Raw genomic sequence first — 20422 nt, forward strand, 5'->3', positions numbered from 1 at the left:
GCATGGGAACATGTTTACATTGCCAAAGCAAATAAATAGATAATAAACAAAAGTGAAACAAATAATAAAAAATGTACAGTAAACATTACACTCACAAAAGTTCCAAAAGAATAAAGACATTTCAAATGTCATTATGTCTATATACATTCTTGTAATGATGTGCAAATAGTTAGTCTGTCTCTCTCCTGTGTCTCTCTGTCTGTCCTCTCTCTCTGTCTGTCCTCTCTCTCTGTCTGTCCTCTCTCTCTCTCTGTCTGTCCTCTCTCTCTCTCTGTCTGTCCTCTCTCTCTCTCTGTCTGTCCTCTCTCTCTCTCTGTCCTCTCTCTCTGTCTGTCCTCTCTCTCTCTCTCTCTCTGTCTGTCCTCTCTCTCTCTCTCTCTCTGTCTGTCCTCTCTCTCTCTCTCTCTCTCTGTCTGTCCTCTCTCTCTCTCTCTGTCTGTCCTCTCTCTCTCTCTCTGTCTGTCTTCTCCCACTGCATGTGGTACAGGCTGTGACAGCTCAACAGCTGTGGCTGTAGCTGGAGGGGATAGAGTGATTGGACTAGGGAGGGGATAGAGTGATTGGACTAGGGAGGGGATAGAGTGATTGGACTAGGGAGGGGATAGGCTGATTGGACTAGGGAGGGGATAGGCTGATTGGACTAGGGAGGGGATAGGCTGATTGGACTAGGGAGGGGATAGGCTGATTGGACTAGGGAGGGGATAGGCTGATTGGACTAGGGAGGGGATAGGCTGATTGGACTAGGGAGGGGATAGGCTGATTGGACTAGGGAGGGGATAGGCTGATTGGACTAGGGAGGGGATAGGCTGATTGGACTAGGGAGGGGATAGGCTGATTGGACTAGGGAGGGGATAGGCTGATTGGACTAGGGAGGGGATAGGCTGATTGGACTAGGGAGGGGATAGGCTGATTGGACTAGGGAGGGGATAGGCTGATTGGACTAGGGAGGGGATAGGCTGATTGGACTAGGGAGGGGATAGGCTGATTGGACTAGGGAGGGGATAGAGTGATTGGACTAGGGAGGGGATAGGCTGATTGGACTAGGGAGGGGATAGAGTGATTGGACTAGGGAGGGGATAGGCTGATTGGACTAGGGAGGGGATAGGCTGATTGGACTAGGGAGGGGATAGGCTGATTGGACTAGGGAGGGGATAGGCTGATTGGACTAGGGAGGGGATAGAGTGATTGGACTAGGGAGGGGATAGGCTGATTGGACTAGGGAGGGGATAGGCTGATTGGACTAGGGAGGGGATAGGCTGATTGGACTAGGGAGGGGATAGGCTGATTGGACTAGGGAGGGGATAGGCTGATTGGACTAGGGAGGGGATAGGCTGATTAAGGCATCACCATCATAGTAACTTGATACAGGCTTCACATCTGTATTCTTCATAATGTTGGTAATAAATGCAGAGTTATGAAACAGACAAACAAAACAGAAATATTACTTTTCTATAAATATAACATTGACAAATGTTAACCTTTTAGCTCACCCATCTCCCATCAGCAAACCATAATGTCTCCATCATTCTCCTTATATGGGCCTGTCAGCCCCCCAATAATAATAGACTGTTCCAGCCATAACGGCCTGTTCCAGCCCATTGGCTCTGTCCATGTGACAAGGGAGGGGAGGAGGCTGGTGTTGAGCTGTTAACATTGTCGTCCTCTGTAAGTGTGTGTGTATTCATTGATTTCCCTACATTGATAGTAGTGTGTAAACAGGCTGGGGAAACCTGCTGATTAGTAGAGTACAGTATCAGTGTGGTGGCCCCGAGGGCAAATGCACACACATACATACATACATACATACATACATACATACATACATACATACATACATACATACATACACACTCACACCCTCAAGCATGCAGTGTCTCTGATTTTGATTGTGATTACCAGTATGATTTGTGACTGTGCCCCTGTGGGCCTGCAGTGTGAGGAGCAGAGGGTTGGTGTCATTACTCACCCCTAGGCACTGAAGCGGGGGGGTAGAGGAGCTGGGCTATGGAGAGGAGGGAGGCAGGGGGGGGAGAAGAGGGGCTGGGCTATGGAGAAGAGGAGGAGGAGGAGGCAGGGGGGAAGTAGAGGGGCTGGGCTATTCAGAGGAGGGGGAGGAGGAGGAGGGAGGCAGGCAGGCAGGGGGAAGTAGAGGGGCTGGGCTATGGGGAGGAGGAGGTGGGAGGCAGGGGGGGAAGTAGAGGGGCTGGGCTATGGAGAGGAAGGGGGGAAGTAGGGCAGTAGAGGGGCTGGGCTGTGGAGAGGAGGAGGAGGCTGGGGGGAAGTAGAGGGGCTATGGAGAGGAGGAGGAGGGAGGCAGGGGGAAGTAAAGGGGCTGGGCTATGAGGAGAAGGAGGGGGCATGCAGGGGGAGGGAGAGGGGCTGGGCTGTGGAGAGGAGAGGAGGAGGAGGAGGGGGTGTGGGAGAGAGATGGAACCCGCTAGGGAGATGAGCAGCATGGGGAAGAGATAGTAGTGGTGTCAGGCTACTCAGCTGGGTGTGATGGGGAAGATATAGTAGTGTCAGGCTACTCAGCTGGGTGTGATGGGGAAGAGATAGTAGTGGTGGCTACCCAGCTGGGTGTGATGGGGAGGAGATAGTAGTGTCAGGCTACCCAGCTGGGTGTGATGGGGAAGAGATAGTAGTGGTGGCTACCCAGCTGGGTGTGATGGGGAAGAGATAGTAGTGGTGGCAGGCTACTCAGCTGGGTGTGATGGGGAAGAGATAGTAGTGGTGGCTACACAGCTGGGTGTGATGGGGAAGAGATAGTAGTGGTGGCTACTCAGCTGGGTGTGATGGGGAAGAGATAGTAGTGGTGGCTACACAGCTGGGTGTGATGGGGAAGAGAGTAGTGGTGGCAGGCTACTCAGCTGGGTGTGATGGGGAAGAGATAGTAGTGGTGGCTACACAGCTGGGTGTGATGGGGAAGAGATAGTAGTGGTGGCTACCCAGCTGGGTGTGATGGGGAAGAGATAGTAGTGGTGGCTACACAGCTGGGTGTGATGGGGAAGAGATAGTAGTGGTGTCAGGCTTCTCAGCTGGGTGTGATGGGGAAGATATAGTAGTGTCAGGCTACCCAGCTGGGTGTGATGGGGAGGAGATAGTAGTGTCAGGCTACCCAGCTGGGTGTGATGGGGAAGAGATAGTAGTGGTGGCTACCCAGCTGGGTGTGATGGGGAAGAGATAGTAGTGGTGGCAGGCTACTCAGCTGGGTGTGATGGGGAAGAGATAGTAGTGTCAGGCTACCCAGCTGGGTGTGATGGGGAGGAGATAGTAGTGTCAGGCTACCCCGCTGGGTGTGATGGGGAAGAGATAGTAGTGGTGGCTACCCAGCTGGGTGTGATGGGGAAGAGATAGTAGTGGTGGCAGGCTACTCAGCTGGGTGTGATGGGGAAGAGATAGTAGTGGTGGCTACACAGCTGGGTGTGATGGGGAAGAGATAGTAGTGGTGGCTACCCAGCTGGGTGTGATGGGGAAGAGATAGTAGTGGTGGCTACACAGCTGGGTGTGATCGGGAAGAGAGTAGTGGTGGCAGGCTACTCAGCTGGGTGTGATGGGGAAGAGATAGTAGTGGTGGCTACACAGCTGGGTGTGATGGGGAAGAGATAGTAGTGGTGGCTACCCAGCTGGGTGTGATGGGGAAGAGATAGTAGTGGTGGCTACACAGCTGGGTGTGATGGGGAAGAGATAGTAGTGGTGGCAGGCTACTCAGCTGGGTGTGATGGGGAAGAGATAGTAGTGGTGGCTACACAGCTGGGTGTGATGGGGAAGAGATAGTAGTGGTGGCAGGCTACACAGCTGGGTGTGATGGGGAAGAGATAGTAGTGGTGGCTACACAGCTGGGTGTGATGGGGAAGAGATAGTAGTGGTGGCAGGCTACTCAGCTGGGTGTGTGGTGGAGGTTACTTACTGTATATAGGATATATTGGTCTGTGTGTGCTTGTGTATGTATCTGTTTGTAGGGGCTTCCTAGTGAAAGGACGGGGTGTGTGTGATGGCATATCTTGTGATTGTGTTTGTTATACTGTAGGCTGGAGGCCATGCATCTTCCTCTGTAGCAGACATATGTCAAGGTTATCCTGATCAGTGTTCTGTCTATATGGTTCTCCCTACAGAATGACATTGGAGATCGAAAAACATGTTCAGAATAAATGACCAAATCAGCTGTTCCACCGTAACAGCTAGCTGATGTGTGGTTTGAGTGTTCTGTTACAACATGGCCACCACCTATCATCTAAGTGGGTGCTGCTACACGTTAGCGGTGGATGGGGTGAGTTCCCTCCCGACAGACCCCAGTGAAAATCCTTATTCTAATATGTGTTCCATTATTACTTCCTACAGTATATCATATACTGTGTAGCTGGGTTTAACATGAGCTTTCATTGGATATACCAGAGTGGACTACGTGGAATGGTATTGTTATGGAAATCACAGTTTGAAGGTCAAGAAGCAGCCCCTCGTTCCATGTTCTCATTAAATGGTTTTTAATGTCCGCCCGCCCGCTGTTAAAGTGCTTTTAGGATTTTAGTGTCAGCAAACCTCAAGCTCTCCAAAAATATTGATGGGTTACTGTGATAGAAAAGGGCCATATTATATGCAAATAGGGTTCAAATCTGCTGAGAGGAGGAGCCTAATAAGTCAAGCTCCAATCACAGCAGGCTTGCTCCAGTCCCATACAGCCATCAGTCCCAAACAGATCAAGTCATTTGTTTGAGTGTCATGTGCAGGACAGACAGTGTGACTGTGCGCTGGATTATTGATTAGGAGATAAATAATGAGAGGTAATGAAGATGAACACGTTTTATCTGTAAGGATCTCTTCATTGATTTTGCGGTGGTAGTTCAGTAATGCACTCAGATTTGAGTGACCTTGCCTGACACCTGAAGACACGTGTTAGCTCCCCGAGCAAATGCCTAGGTCTTTAGCTCAGTGGGCTAAAGCAGTCTTTTGAGATCCAGGTTTGAAACCTGGTCATTGACACATTTTGTTTCAGTGAGAAAGAGCAGTCCTTTATTTACTAGATGCAATTAATTAATAAAAAATAGACTGGCTGTGTGACAGACGTGGAAACCGTCGCTGTGTGGAACCTCATCTCTTTCTCCCAAGGAGTGCAGTTTCCATGGCAACGTGGTCTTGCAGGGTTGGTGAGCAGCTGTGTGGATGTAGTGGGCTAGTCTCTGGGAAGCAGTCATTTGGCAATATGAGATGACATCACACTGCTGAAATAGAGCCTTATGCTGCTAATTGTGATTTGCAGAGGTTTTACTGTGGTTACAAACCTCCACGTATTTATTTGAACAGTTAAGCTAAAACTTTTAATTTGTCTCTATACTCCAGCATTTTGGATTTGAGATCAAATGTTTAATATGAGGCGACAGTACAGAATGTCACCTTTTATTTGAGGGTATTTCCATACATACAGTGCCTTCAGAAAGTATTCATACCCCTTGACTTATGCAACATTTTGTTGTTACAGCCTGAATTCAAAACGGATTAAATACTGTTTTTCTCACCCACCTACACGCAATACCCCATAATGACAAAGTGAAAATGGGTTTTTAGAAGATTTTGCACATTTCTTGAAAATGAAATACAGAAATCTCTAATTTACAGAAATATTCACACCCCTGAGTGAATACTTTGTAGAATAACTTTTTGACGGCGATCAAGTCTTGTATCTGGATTTGGGGTGAGATAAATTCAGGCTGTAACACAACAAAATGTGGAATAAGTCAAGGGGTATGAATACTTTCTGAAGGCAGTGTATCTGTTTTACCGTTTAGAAATGAAAGTCCCCCAAGTTGAAGGTGTCATAAGTATTTGGATTTAGTTAAAAAGGTTGTATTTGGTCCCATATTCCTACCACGCAATGACTACATCAAGCTTGAGGCTCAATAAACTTGGATTCATTTGAAGTTTGTTTTGTCTGTGTTTCAGATTGTTGTGCCCAATAGAAATTAATGGTAAATAACGTTTTGTCATGTTTTTGGTCACTTTTACTGTAAATAAGAATAGAATATGTTTCTGAACACTTCTACGTTAATGAGATCATGCCCCCAAAACATGCTTACCACTCACCCTTACCAATAACAGGGGAGGTTAGCATTTTGGGGGGGGGGGGGGGGGGGGTAATTTTATGCCTATAAACACCACCAAAATAAACTGCAAATGCACTTTTATCTTCACTGTCCAAGTAAATACATAGGGGAGTGTATATAACTGTATGTACAGTATGTATGTGTGTGTATATGGCTCTGGTTCATCCAATCAGACAATAGGCTATATTCAGGCTGTCAGTTGCTGTGTGGATTCTGGGTTTTCTGGTGAAATCTCTTCTCAGTATTTTCAACCCAAAGAATTCAATAAAAGTACCTGTTATAAAACAAGAGAGAGATGCACCTGTTTTATAACATGCACTAGATATTTTTGGCTGCACCTCCAGTGATATTAGTTGAAGCGTTATCCTTCCCCCCCTCCACTCCTCCAGGGATCAGTGTTCTGTCCACTCAGCCTGCTATATATGTCAGCTGTAGCCAGCAGCAGCGGAGTGTGGTGATGCTACATCACTGTGGGTATGTTGGTTCTACTGTGGTTGTTTGTGTGCCCTAGGCTGAGGAAGGTTGTCCTACTCTAGCTAGTCTTGCAGTATCGATTGAAGACCCCCCTGTAGAGCAGAGTAATTCACAACTCCTGTTACATCAAGCCACTAACAATCTGGCTTACAGTGCCTTCAAAGTTGTCACACTTCTCAACTTTTTCCACATTTTGTTGTGTTACAGCCTGAATTTAAAATTGATTACATTTATATTTTGTGTCACTGGCCTACACACAATACCCCATAATGTCAAAATGGAATTATGTTTTTAGAAATATTTACTAATGAATTAAAAATGAAAAGCTGAAATGTCTTGAATCAGTAAGTATTCAACCCCTTTGCTACGGCATGGCTAAATAAGTTCAGGAGTAAAAATGTGCTTAACAAGTCACATAATAAGTTGCATGGACTCACTCTGTGTGTAATAATAGTGTTTACCATGATTTTTAAATGACTACCTCATCTCTGTACCCCCACACATAACATTTTCTGTAAGGTCCTTCAGTCGAGCAGTGAATTTCCAACACAGATTCAACCACATAGATCATGGAGGTTTTCCAATGCCTCGCAAAGAAGGGCACCTATTGGTAGATGGCTAAAAATGGACAAAGCAGACATTGATTATCCCTTTAAGCATGGTGAAGTTATTAATTACACTTTGGATGGTGTATCAATACACCCAGTCACTAACACAGTTGCTGGAGAGTAAGGAAACTGCTCAAGGATTTCACCATGAGGCCAATGGTGACTTTAAAACAGTTAGTTACAGAGTTTAATGGCTGTGATAGGAGGAAACTGAGGATGGATCAACTGAGGATGGATCAACAACATTGTAGTTACTTCACAATACTAACCTAAACGACAGAGTGAAAAGAAGGAAGCCTGTACAGAATACAAATATTCCAAAACATGCATCCTGTTTGCATTAAGGTACTAAAGTAAAACTGCTAAAAATGTAGCAAAGAAATTAAGTTTATGTCCTGAATACAAAGCGTTATGTTTGGGGAAAATCCTACACAACACTGACTACCACTGTTCATATTTTCAACCATGGTGGTGGCTGCATCATGTTATTGGCAAGGACTAGGGAGTTTTGTAGGATAAAAAGAAACTGAATAGAGCTAAGCACAGGCAAAATCCTAGAGGAAAACCTGATTCAGTCTGCGTTCCATCAGACACTTGAGACACATTCACCTTTCAGCAAGACAATAACCTAAAACACAAGGCCACTGGATTTGCTCACCAAGATGAATCACTACACTGATTTACCACTCTTTCCAGTAAGGCATGTGTATGTATGTATGTTCATTTAATTTGTATCAATGAATTCCATAAGGCTTCTGAAAGTTTATCCCCCAACAACAACAACAATAACAACACAAAGTAATGAATGTGTGTGTGTTCCACAGGGCTCATTCCCAGTGAATTTACAGCTGGTTCTGGTCTTGCGGCCCTCCACCTTATTCCAGCGGACACTCTCCGACATCTTCTTCAAGTTCAACAGGGATGAGTTCAAGATGAAGGTGCCGGTATGTTTTGTTATATGCATGTGCACGTGCTCGTCTGATGTGAGGACGTTAGTGGACGTTTGTATGCGTCTCATATGTAGGTTAATGTGTGTTGACTCCCCTCCCTGTGTCTCAGGTGGTAATGCTGAGCTCTGTGACGGAGCTCCATGCCTACATCGACCGGACGCAGCTGCCCCAGGAGCTGGGAGGAACCCAGGATTACTGCCATGAGACCTGGATCTCACACCGCACCGTGAGTACCCTACTACCACACCCTTCCCACCAGACCCCTGACTAAATACATAGGGCCCAATCCTAACCTGATATCTGCGCACTGAACTGAACTCATTCTAAACTCTCCCATTAGTCCGCCCCATCTCAATGGGATGTGTGTGTGTTTATAACCAGTGATGACACAATTGGGTTGTGTTTGTCCGGTCCTCAGGCTATCGAGGCCTTTGCTCTGATGGTGAAGACCACGGCACAGACCCTGCAGTCGTTTGGGACGGAGCTGGCCGAGACCGAGCTACCCAACAACGCCCAGGCCACGTCCAACCTGCTGGCCACACACACCGAGAAGAAGGGACAGATGAAGGTAAGGGCATGGAGGGACCAAGTCATTAATATACAGACTATTACCAAAAACTCCATGTTTTAAATGATAGTGTTGAGGTCAATTCATTTGAAATTCAAGGCGCGATTAAACATTCAGTTCCTGATTTGTTCCTGATGTTTGTGTTTCTCAGGGGATAGATATACTGAAGAACAGACTTTGGCTGTAGCTGAGACTGTATACTCTGTACTGTCCAATGGTAGATCCCTCTAACGGATGTGTCCATGTCCTGTCTCTCTTCCAGGAGGACCTGTGTGTGGCCCTGGGCCAGGGGGGCCGGCTCCTGGAGAGCATCAACGAGCCCCTGCAGAGAGAACCTGACTATACAATGAACCAGGACGAACTGGAGAACCTGGCCACCGTGCAGAGGTCAGAGGGGACAGGGGTCAAGGGTCAGGCTTAGAGGTACTCTCATACCTCAGAAGTGGTCTAAAGTTGTGTTGTTTAGATCATACTAAATCTGTATGTATGCCTCAATCCTAAATGAATGGGAAATGTTGGTGCCATATCAATTTTAGGGTGAACTGTCCCTTTAATGCTAATGAAATGGGTTGAGAAAGGGACAGAGTACAGTAGGAACAACAGAGATAGGAAAGAAGACAGAGATATCCTGAGGTCCAACTGGTTATGGAACAGTCAAGATTCATGTTCTCTAGTAACAATGGTGGTGTGTGTCTTGCTAGAAGTTACCTAGAACTCTACTCTCTCATCTCCCACCATGACCCTGAACCTTCTAGGCTGTGTTCTGCCGCGCTGCAGTGAAATCTGCCCCTGTGCCATTCTGGTGTATTTTGGGAGTACAGGGATAGGATGCATAGTGGCAGCACTCACAGCTGCAGAGCAGAATTGGGAGAACAAAGGAAAGAAAGTGCAGTGTTTCATAACCCAAAACATGATGTTGGTTATACTGTAAAGCGCTCTGCTCTTGGAGGAGTAGGTTATGTAAGGGATTTGATTAAACACAGGACTTGGTTTGGTTTCAATGAATAGGTACTTCTGGTTTCACTTAGTGATACTTTGAGATCCAAGCTGAAATACCATTGTTAGCTTTTTTTTCTTTGACTCAGGTTCTCCTCTCCTCCATCCCTTCATTCCCTTTCCATTTTTCTCTCCCTCCATCCATCTCTCTCTCTCTCCATCCCTTCATTCGTCTACCGTTCTTCCTCCATCCGTGTGTAGACTGCTGGGCCAGCTGGATGAGACGGAGACAGCGTTTGATGATTTCTGGGAGAGACACCAGACCAAGCTGGAACAGTGTCTGCAGCTCCGCCATTTTGAATACTACTTCCGTGAGGTGAGGGGAACAGGGACATAAGAGCATCATGGGAGATGTAGTCCCAGTGACTGTTTGTCAATTTGTAGTGTGTGCGTGTGTCTCTGTCTGTGTGTGTTTGTGTGGTATGTGAGTGTGTGTGTGTGTTCTGACTACCTGTCCCTCACTATGTGTGTTCAGGTGCGTGCCCAGCTGGATGTGGTGTCAGAGCGGGTAGAGACGTTCTCGGAGGTTGGCATCAGTCCCGCCCATGCAGAACACATCCTACGAGAACTCAACAGCCAGGAGGAGAAAGCCTGTGTAAGACACACACACACTTCATCGCAATAGCACACATCATCCTCCCCATAGCTCATCAACTTGTCTAACAGATACAAAACACGATGAGTGAAATGAATGTAGAAATGATGAGATTCCACCAGCTGACATGGGTCGTATCCTGTTTCCGCTCTCGTTGTAACCCAGTACATTATAGACCCTGTTCATCTCAATGACAGTATTGACTTTACAGATGACTCGCGTGCAGTGGACCATACCTCTATTGGTTGGTTCACACATACATTACTGCTGTAGTCCTTATGTGACTAGAAAACATGGTGTGTGTCGGTGTGTGTGTGTATGTCGAAAGAGAGCTTGTTGCCCTTAATGGCCCAGACCATTGCAGGGCTGCAGAGCAGCAGTGTTGAGGGAGGGAAGAGCGTACGGGGGGAGAGGGTTGTGTGGGGGAGGTTCTGCAGCTGGGTTTGGTGGTGGTAGAGTGGATGGTGTTACTGCTAGTTCTGGTTCTGCACCACAGAAACAGCCTGCTCCCTCGTTCTACATTCCCATCACATATATGGACATGAACTGAATCCACAATGCCTCCGATAAGGCCCAGAACATCCACAGTGAAATCTTTACAGACTATACGTTGTGTAAAATGATGAGTTGGCTGTTATGTATAGGTCCTTATTTCAGAGGCAACTAGGAAGTAACATGGATTTAATGGCTTTCCATTATGACTGCTTTGTTCATATTTATTTTGTTTTATTGTGTGTGTGTGTGTGTGTGTGTGTGTGTGTGTGTGTGTGTGTGTGTGTGTGTGTGTGTGTGTGTGTGTTCTCACCTGCCTGTGTGTCTCTCTCTCCAGGATGTGTTGGACTGGGCTCTGGCCCTGGCCACTGAGGGGGATGGGCTGATTGAGAGTGCTCACTACGCTGAGGACTCCATCTTGCCTAAGTGCAGTGAGCTGAGGGCCGTGTGTGATGAGGTCACCTCCTTCCTCAAGACCAAGAAGGTCCTCCTCCTGAGGGCCATGGAGCTGCACCACTGTCTGGAGAAGGTGAGGGCTGGAGGGGAGAAGTAGGGTCATGGAGCTGCACCATTGTCTGGAGAAGGTGAGGGCTGGAGGGGGGGGAAGTAGGGCCATGGAGCTGCACCACTGTCTGGAGAAGGTGAGGGCTGGAGGGGAGAAGTAGGGCCATGGAGCTGCACCACTGTCTGGAGAAGGTGAGGACTGGAGGGGGGGGAAGTAGGGCCATGGAGCTGCACCACTGTCTGGAGAAGGTGAGGGCTGGAGGGGGGAAGTAGGGTCATGGAGCTGCACCACTGTCTGGAGAAGGTGAGGGCTGGAGGGGAGAAGTAGGGTCATGGAGCTGCACCATTGTCTGGAGAAGGTGAGGGCTGGAGGGGAGAAGTAGGGCCATGGAGCTGCACCACTGTCTGGAGAAGGTGAGGACTGGAGGGGGGGGGAAGTAGGGCCATGGAGCTGCACCACTGTCTGGAGAAGGTGAGGGCTGGAGGGGAGAAGTAGGGTCATGGAGCTATACCACTGTCTGGAGAAGGTGAGGGCTGGAGGGGAGAAATAGGGTCATGGAGCTGTACCACTGTATGGAGAAGGTGAGGGCTGGAGGGGAGAAGTAGGGTCATGGAGCTGCACAACTGTCTGGAGAAGGTTAGGGCTGGAGGGGGGGAAGTAGGGTCATGGAGCTGCACCACTGTCTGGAGAAGGTGAGGGCTGGAGGGGGGGGAAGTAGGGCCATGGAGCTGCACCACTGTCTGGAGAAGGTGAGGGCTGGAGGGGGGAAGTAGGGCCATGGAAACACTGGCAACCCCTGGTTTAGATGGGGATCAGTAACCGGGTGATTGGTCAATGTAGCCCTCTAGTAGGTGAGAGCTGATGGAATCTTTCTGATGTATGATAAGTGTAGAGGTATAAGAGTTAGGGTTTGAGTTCAGCCAGTCAAGGATTCATTCTCCCTCTGACCTGTGGGATAATGAACCCCTCTCTCTCTCTCCCCTCCCTCCCTCCCTAGGCATCGAGGTGGTGTGAGGAAGGGATCTACCTCCTTGCCTCCCAGCCGGTAGATAGATGTCAGTCTCAGGACGGGGCGGAGGCTGCGCTGCAGGAGCTGGAGAAGTACCTGGACACGGCCACCCAACACCAGATCACCGACCTCAACGCCATCTGGAGGGACTATGACTCCATCCTCAACCCAGAGCTCAGGGTAGGTGGCGCCCCATGGAGGCACCAGATATGCATTACATGAGAAAACATTGTATTTGGTGGGCCAGTTGTTTTGAACACGAGACCTGACCAGGAGGTCCAGATGTTTTTCCTCCCCTCTCAACGTGGTCAAGAAAGACTTCTGGTTTAGGTATGAACAAGCGATTGAATAGAGACGAGGAGAGGAAGACGTTTTTGACTATTGAGCTACACCCTTAAAATGTCAGCATCTAAACCTCCCTCCCCTCTGTGTGTGTTAACAGGAGCAGGTAGAGAAGGTGTTTCAAAAGCAGGTGTCCATGCAGGAGATGTTTGAGAAGAGGAGGGTCAGTCTGAAGAAGCTGGCAGCCAAACAGACACGGCCCGTCCAGCCAGTGGCTCCCAGGCCTGAAGCCATCATCAAGTTCCCCATGTCCCCTCCTTGTGAGTACCACACTCTGCTCCACATGTCACACTGGTCGTCACCATCTGAGTCTACCCTTCCCTCCCTGTCTCTCTGGTTCTGACTCTACCCTTCCCTCCCTGTCTCTCTGGTTCTGACTCTACCTTTCCCTCTCTGGTTCTGACTCTACCCTTCCCTCTCTGTCTCTCTGGTTCTGACTCTACCCTTCCTTCCCTGTCTCTCTGGTTCTGACTCTACCCTTCCTTCCCTGTCTCTCTGGTTCTGACTCTACCTTTCCCTCTCTGGTTCTGACTCTACCCTTCCCTCCCTGTCTCTCTGGTTCTGACTCTACCCCTTCCCTCTCTGGTTCTGACTCTGCCCTTCCCTCTCTGTCTCTCTGGTTCTGACTCTACCTTTCCCTCTCTGGTTCTGACTCTGCCCTTCCTTCTCTGTCTCTCTGGTTCTGACTCTACCTTTCCCTCTCTGGTTCTGCCCTTCCCTCCCTGTCTCTCTGGTTCTGACTCTACCCTTCCCTCCCTGTCTCTCTGGTTCTGACTCTGCCCTTCCCTCTCTGTCTCTCTGGTTCTGACTCTACCCTTCCCTCCCTGTCTCTCTGGTTCTGACTCTACCTTTCCCTCTCTGGTTCTGACTCTACCCTTCCCTCCCTGTCTCTCTGGTTCTGACTCTACCTTTCCCTCTCTGGTTCTGACTCTACCCTTCCCTCCCTGTCTCTCTGGTTCTGACTCTGCCCTTCCCTCCCTGTCTCTCTGGTTCTGACTCTACCTTTCCCTCTCTGGTTCTGACTCTGCCCTTCCCTCCCTGTCTCTCTGGTTCTGACTCTACCCTTCCCTCCCTGTCTCTCTGGTTCTGACTCTACCCTTCCCTCCCTGTCTCTCTGGTTCTGACTCTACCTTTCCCTCTCTGGTTCTGACTCTACCCTTCCCTCCCTGTCTCTCTGGTTCTGACTCTGCCCTTCCCTCTCTGGTTCTGACTCTACCCTTCCCTCCCTGTCTCTCTGGTTCTGACTCTGCCCTTCCCTCCCTGTCTCTCTGGTTCTGACTCTACCTTTCCCTCTCTGGTTCTGACTCTGCCCTTCCCTCCCTGTCGCTCTGGTTCTGACTCTACCCTTCCCTCCCTGTCTCTCTGGTTCTGACTCTACCCTTCCCTCCCTGTCTCTCTGGTTCTGACTCTACCTTTCCCTCTCTGGTTCTGACTCTACCCTTCCCTCCCTGTCTCTCTGGTTCTGACTCTACCTTTCCCTCTCTGGTTCTGACTCTACCCTTCCCTCCCTGTCTCTCTGGTTCTGACTCTGCCCTTCCCTCCCTGTCTCTCTGGTTCTGACTCTACCTTTCCCTCTCTGGTTCTGACTCTGCCCTTCCCTCCCTGTCTCTCTGGTTCTGACTCTGCCCTTCCCTCTCTGTCTCTCTGGTTCTGACTCTACCTTTCCCTCTCTGGTTCTGACTCTGCCCTTCCCTCTCTGTCTCTCTGGTTCTGACTCTGCCCTTCCCTCGCTGTCTCTCTGGTTCTGACTCTGCCCTTCCCTCGCTGTCTCTCTGGTTCTGACTCTGCCCTTCCCTCTCTGTCTCTCTGGTTCTGACTCTACCTTTCCCTCTCTGGTTCTGACTCTGCCCTTCCCTCTCTGTCTCTCTGGTTCTGACTCTGCCCTTCCCTCGCTGTCTCTCTGGTTCTGACTCTGCCCTTCCCTCGCTGTCTCTCTGGTTCTGACTCTGCCCTTCCCTCTCTGTCTCTCTGGTTCTGACTCTACCCTTCCCTCCCTGTCTCTCTGGTTCTGACTCTACCTTTCCCTCTCTGGTTCTGACTCTGCCCTTCCCTCTCTGTCTCTCTGGTTCTGACTCTGCCCTTCCCTCTCTGTCTCTCTGGTTCTGACTCTACCCTTCCCTCCCTGTCTCTCTGGTTCTGACTCTACCTTTCCCTCTCTGGTTCTGACTCTGCCCTTCCCTCTCTGTCTCTCTGGTTCTGACTCTGCCCTTCCCTCGCTGTCTCTCTGGTTCTGACTCTGCCCTTCCCTCTCTGTCTCTCTGGTTCTGACTCTACCCTTCCCTCCCTGTCTCTCTGGTTCTGACTCTGCCCTTCCCTCCCTGTCTCTCTGGTTCTGACTCTACCCCTTCCCTCTCTGTCTCTCTGGTTCTGACTCTACCCTTCCCTCCCTGTCTCTCTGGTTCTGACTCTGCCCTTCCCTCCCTGTCTCTCTGGTTCTGACTCTACCCTTCCCTCCCTGTCTCTCTGGTTCTGACTCTGCCCTTCCCTCTCTGTCTCTCTGGTTCTGACTCTGCCCTTCCCTCCCTGTCTCTCTGGTTCTGACTCTACCCCTTCCCTCTCTGTCTCTCTGGTTCTGACTCTACCCTTCCCTCCCTGTCTCTCTGGTTCTGACTCTACCCTTCCCTCCCTGTCTCTCTGGTTCTGACTCTGCCCTTCCCTCCCTGTCTCTCTGGTTCTGACTCTACCCCTTCCCTCTCTGTCTCTCTGGTTCTGACTCTACCCTTCCCTCCCTGTCTCTCTGGTTCTGACTCTACCCTTCCCTCGCTGTCTCTCTGGTTCTGACTCTACCTTTCCCTCTCTGGTTCTGACTCTGCCCTTCCCTCTCTGTCTCTCTGGTTCTGACTCTACCCTTCCCTCCCTGTCTCTCTGGTTCTGACTCTGCCCTTCCCTCCCTGTCTCTCTGGTTCTGACTCTACCCCTTCCCTCTCTGTCTCTCTGGTTCTGACTCTACCCTTCCCTCCCTGTCTCTCTGGTTCTGACTCTACCCTTCCCTCGCTGTCTCTCTGGTTCTGACTCTACCTTTCCCTCTCTGGTTCTGACTCTGCCCTTCCCTCTCTGTCTCTCTGGTTCTGACTCTGCCCTTCCCTCCCTGTCTCTCTGGTTCTGACTCTACCCTTCCCTCCCTGTCTCTCTGGTTCTGACTCTGCCCTTCCCTCTCTGTCTCTCTGGTTCTGACTCTGCCCTTCCCTCCCTGTCTCTCTGGTTCTGACTCTACCCTTCCCTCGCTGTCTCTCTGGTTCTGACTCTACCTTTCCCTCTCTGGTTCTGACTCTGCCCTTCCCTCCCTGTCTCTCTGGTTCTGACTCTACCCTTCCCTCCCTGTCTCTCTGGTTCTGACTCTACCCTTCCCTCCCTGTCTCTCTGGTTCTGACTCTGCCCTTCCCTCCCTGTCTCTCTGGTTCTGACTCTACCCTTCCCTCCCTGTCTCTCTGGTTCTGACTCTGCCCTTCCCTCCCTGTCTCTCTGGTTCTGACTCTACCCTTCCCTCCCTGTCTCTCTGGTTCTGACTCTACCCTTCCCTCCCTGTCTCTCTGGTTCTGACTCTACCCTTTCCTCTCTGTCTCTCTGGTTATATAGGTTCAAATTGGGTTAGGGTAAGGGTTTGGTTGAGGTAAGGGTCAGTTTTACATTTTGATGAGTTGTTTTGCAGGTCAGCAGCAGCCTCTCCTGTTTCTGATCCATTCATTGCCATCTAGTGGCATGTAAGAGCTGCACCTTAAACAAGATTTAATTCCCTGACAATATATCATTGATTGATTGAAATGACATTTTTGTTGGTTGTTTGAAGTTCAGATGAGTAGTTCTTATTCTGTTTTTCTGTTTCTTGTAGCTCACAGGAGTCAAGAGACGAGGAATGCAGAGGACAACATCTTGAACGTAGAAAACTGCAGAATAGTGGAGGTCCAGGTGCAGAACGGCAGCAGCAGACACGGCTCTCTGTCTGAGGAGGAGGAGAACCTGGCTGTGCTCCGACGGTAGGGTCAGAGGTCAAAGGTCAATGATGTCATACTATAGCCTGAAATGCCTTAAAATAAATCAATGAACGGCCTCCCGAGTGGCGCAGCGGTCTAAGACACTGCATCGCAGTGCTTGAAGCGTCACTACAGACCCAGGATCGATCCCAGGCTGTGTCACAACCGGGCCGTGACTGGGAGTCCCATAGGGCGGCGCACAATTGGCCCATTGTCGTCCGGGTAAGGTGGGGGTTTGGCCGGGGGGGGCTTTACTTGGCTCATCACTCTCTAGTGACTCCTTGTGACGGGCCTGGCGCCTGCAGGCTGACTTTGGTCGTCAGTTGGACGGTGTTTCCTCCAACACATTGGTTCAGCTGGCTTCCAGGTTAAGCGGGCAGGTGTTAAGAAGCGCGGTTTGGCGGATCATGTTTCGGGAGACGCATGACTCGACCTTCGCCTCTCCTGAGCCCGTTGGGGAGTTGCAGCGATCAGACCAGATCGAAATTGGGGAGAAAAAGGGGTTAAAAAAATACATATAAAAAAAACTATATCAATTAATACTCTTGTGAAACACAATTGAAAAGAGATGTTTAGAAAGATAGTTAGATATTTCATACTTGGTATAGTTTATCAAAATAATAATTAGAGGTCGACAGATTAATCGGAATGGCCGATTAATTGGGGACGATTTTTAAGTTTTCATAACAATCGGTAATCGGCATTTTTGGACACCGATTATGGCCGATTACATTGCACTCCACGAGGAGACTGCGTGGCAGGCTGACTACCTGTTATGCGAGTGCAGCAAGGAGCCACGGTAAGGTGCTAGCTAGCATTAAACTTATCTTATAAAAAAACAATCAATCTAACATAATCACTAGTTAACTACACATGGTTGATGATATTACAAGTTTATCTAGCTTGTCCTGCTTTGCATATAATCGATGCGGTGCCTGTTAATTTATCATTGAATCATAGCCTACTTCAACAAACGGGTGATGATTTAACAAGCGCATTTGTGAAAAAAGCACTGTCGTTGCACCAATGTGTACCTAACTATAAACATCAATGCCTTTCTTAAAATCAATACACAAGTATATATTTTTAAACCTGCATATTTAGTTAATATTGCCTGCTAACATGAATTTCTTTTAACTAGGGAAATTGTGTCTTGCGTTCTGTGCAAGCAGAGTCAGTGTATATGCAGCAGTTTGGGCCACCTGGCTCGTTGCGAACTGTGTGAAGACCATTTCTTCCCATAAAGACCGTAATTAATTTGCCAGAATTGTACATAATTATGACATAACATTAAAGGTTGTGCAATGTAACAGCAATATTTAGACTTATGGATGCCACCCGTTAGATAAAATACGGAACTGTTCTGTATTTCACTGAAAGAATAAACGTCTTGTTTTCGAAATGATAGTTTCCGGATTTGACCATATTAATGACCTAAGGCTCGTATTTCTGTGTGTTATTATGTTATAATTAAGTCTATGATTTGATAGAGCATTCTGACTGAGCAGTGGTAGGCAGCAGCAGGCTCGTAAGCATTCATTCAAACAAACACTTTCCTGCATTTGCAGGCAGCTCTTCTCTGTGCTCCAAGCATTGCGCTGTTTATGACTTCAAGCCTATCAACTCCCGAGATTAGGCTGGCAATACTAAAGTACCTATTAGAACATTCAATAGTCAAAGGTATATGAAATACAAATGGTATAGAGATAAATAGTTCTATAATAACTACAACCTAAAACTTCTTACCTGGGAATATTGAAGACTCATCTTAAAAGGAACCACCAGCTTTCATATGTTCTGAGCAAGGAACTTAAACTTAAACTTTTTTACATGGCACATATTGCATTTTTACTTTCTTCAACACTTTGTTTTTGCATTATTTAAACCAAATTGAACATGTTTCATTATTTATTTGAGACCAAATCGATTTTATTGATGTATTATATTAAGTTAAAATAAGTGTTCATTCGGTATTGTTGTAATTGTCAGTATTACAAATATATATATATATATATATATATATATATATATATATATATATATATATATATATATATATAAAAATCGTCTGATTAATCGGTATCGGCCTTTTTTGGTCCTCCAATAATCGATATCGGCTTTGAAAAATCATAATTGGTCGACCTCTAATAATAATACATTATGTTGATGTTAAATAGAATGTTGTTCTGTTCCTACAGACATGTAATGAACGAGCTGTTGGAGACTGAGAGGGCGTATGTAGAGGAGCTACTCTGTGTACTGCAGGTGTGTCACTTCTGACCACTAGAGGTCGCCACTACTTCACTTACTGTCCTAAATGTAGTTATATATATATATATTTATATGTTTTTGTTGAAAATGGACTTATCATAGATGTGCATTTTCAGATTGTCCTGTGTTAACATTTTAGTATGTGTTGTTATTCCAGGGTTATGCTGCAGAGATGGACAACCCAGCCATGGCCCACCTCCTCCCCAGTGCGCTGCTCAACAGGAAGGATGTCCTGTTTGGGAACATGCCAGAGATCTACCAGTTCCACAAGAGGTGACTTTTACTCCACTGCAACACCCATGTTACATAATGTTTACTGAGCAATGTCCTGTCATTGTGAACAGCTGTTAGAGAAGAGGCACATTCATTCAACCATATCGATTTATAGGCTCCAATTTTAACAATATTTAATTTGGTTAACATTACCTCAAGCCCCCCAGTGCTTCCCAACCTCGGTAGTACTAACCTGTATCCTGCTGTCTGTCTGTGTCTCTCATCAGGACATTCCTCAGGGAGCTGGAGACCTACACAGACGTCCCTGAGCTGGTGGGACGCTGTTTCCTGGAGAGGATGGGCGACCTGCAGATCTATGAGAAGTACTGTCAGAACAAACCTCGCTCCGAGAGCTTGTGGAGACAGTGCTCCGACTGCGCCTTCTTCCAGGTAACCTTTCACCTTTCTTCCAGGTAACCTTTCACCTTTCTTCCAGGTAACCTTTCACCCTTCTTCCAGGGCCCTCAGTGTATCTTGGATAGGATCCTCAAGCTCAGTATACTGTAAGCTTGTAAAAAAAAAAAAATGTTTTATTGATGTGTGATTGTTTGTTTTTACGAAGGAGTGCCAGAGAAAGTTGGAACACAAACTGGGGTTGGACTCGTACCTCCTCAAGCCAGTCCAGAGGATAACCAAATACCAGCTGATACTGAAGGAGTTACTGAAGTACAGTAAGGGCTGTGAGGGTTCAGAGGACCTGCAGGAGGCGCTGTCCTCCATCCTGGGGATCCTGAAGGCCGTCAACGACTCCATGCACCTCATCGCCATCACAGGATATGAGGTCAACTAACCACGACACCCCTATTCTCCTCATGCTTTAGGGTGGAGAGGAAAAAGTTACCCAACCGTGTAACATCTTCTGTACCACAGACAACGCTCAGTTATCTTTCCTACTTGTGATTGATTGTGTTAATTTATTGATCCCCAGGGGAGCCTGACGGAGCTGGGCAGGCTGCTGATGCAGGGGTCGTTCAGCGTGTGGACGGAACACAAGAAAGGTCACGCTAAGGTCAAGGACCTTGCCCGCTTCAAGCCCATGCAGAGACACCTGTTCCTGCATGAAAAAGCCTTGCTCTTCTGTAAGAGACGGGAGGAGAATGGGGAGGGTTACGAGAAAGCCCCGTCCTACAGCTTCAAACACTCCCTCAACGTGAGTCTGTTAATGTCTGGCTGGCTGGCTCACTGTCTGGGGGAGGGTTACGAGAAAGCCCCCTCGTACAGCTTCAAACACTTCCTCAATGTCCTGACTGACTTTCTGGCAGTTTGTCTGTCT

The 20422-nt window shown here is 48.1% G+C and overlaps 1 protein-coding gene across 8 annotated transcripts in view; it reads left to right on the top strand.

Moving 5' to 3' along the window:
- Positions 1–20422, top strand: part of LOC129859830 (guanine nucleotide exchange factor DBS-like) — a 53496-nt gene that overhangs the window by 26427 nt on the left and 6647 nt on the right. For 6 of the 8 annotated variants that reach the window (XM_055929996.1, XM_055929988.1, XM_055929994.1 and 3 more), the window contains exons 5-19: positions 8002–8121; positions 8237–8353; positions 8546–8695; positions 8958–9082; positions 9893–10007; positions 10167–10286; positions 11116–11307; positions 12281–12472; positions 12735–12894; positions 16464–16608; positions 18804–18870; positions 19034–19149; positions 19377–19539; positions 19712–19930; positions 20078–20299. In XM_055929996.1, the coding sequence (XP_055785971.1) occupies positions 8002–8121; positions 8237–8353; positions 8546–8695; positions 8958–9082; positions 9893–10007; positions 10167–10286; positions 11116–11307; positions 12281–12472; positions 12735–12894; positions 16464–16608; positions 18804–18870; positions 19034–19149; positions 19377–19539; positions 19712–19930; positions 20078–20299 (2223 nt within the window). The remainder of the gene's footprint in view (positions 1–8001; positions 8122–8236; positions 8354–8545; positions 8696–8957; positions 9083–9892; positions 10008–10166; positions 10287–11115; positions 11308–12280; positions 12473–12734; positions 12895–16463; positions 16609–18803; positions 18871–19033; positions 19150–19376; positions 19540–19711; positions 19931–20077; positions 20300–20422) is intronic. The other 2 variants (XM_055929989.1, XM_055929991.1) reach the window with 1 other exon arrangement.

The sequence above is a fragment of the Salvelinus fontinalis genome, chromosome 7, assembly GCF_029448725.1.
Source record: "Salvelinus fontinalis isolate EN_2023a chromosome 7, ASM2944872v1, whole genome shotgun sequence".
NCBI classification, from domain to species: Eukaryota; Metazoa; Chordata; class Actinopteri; order Salmoniformes; family Salmonidae; genus Salvelinus; species Salvelinus fontinalis.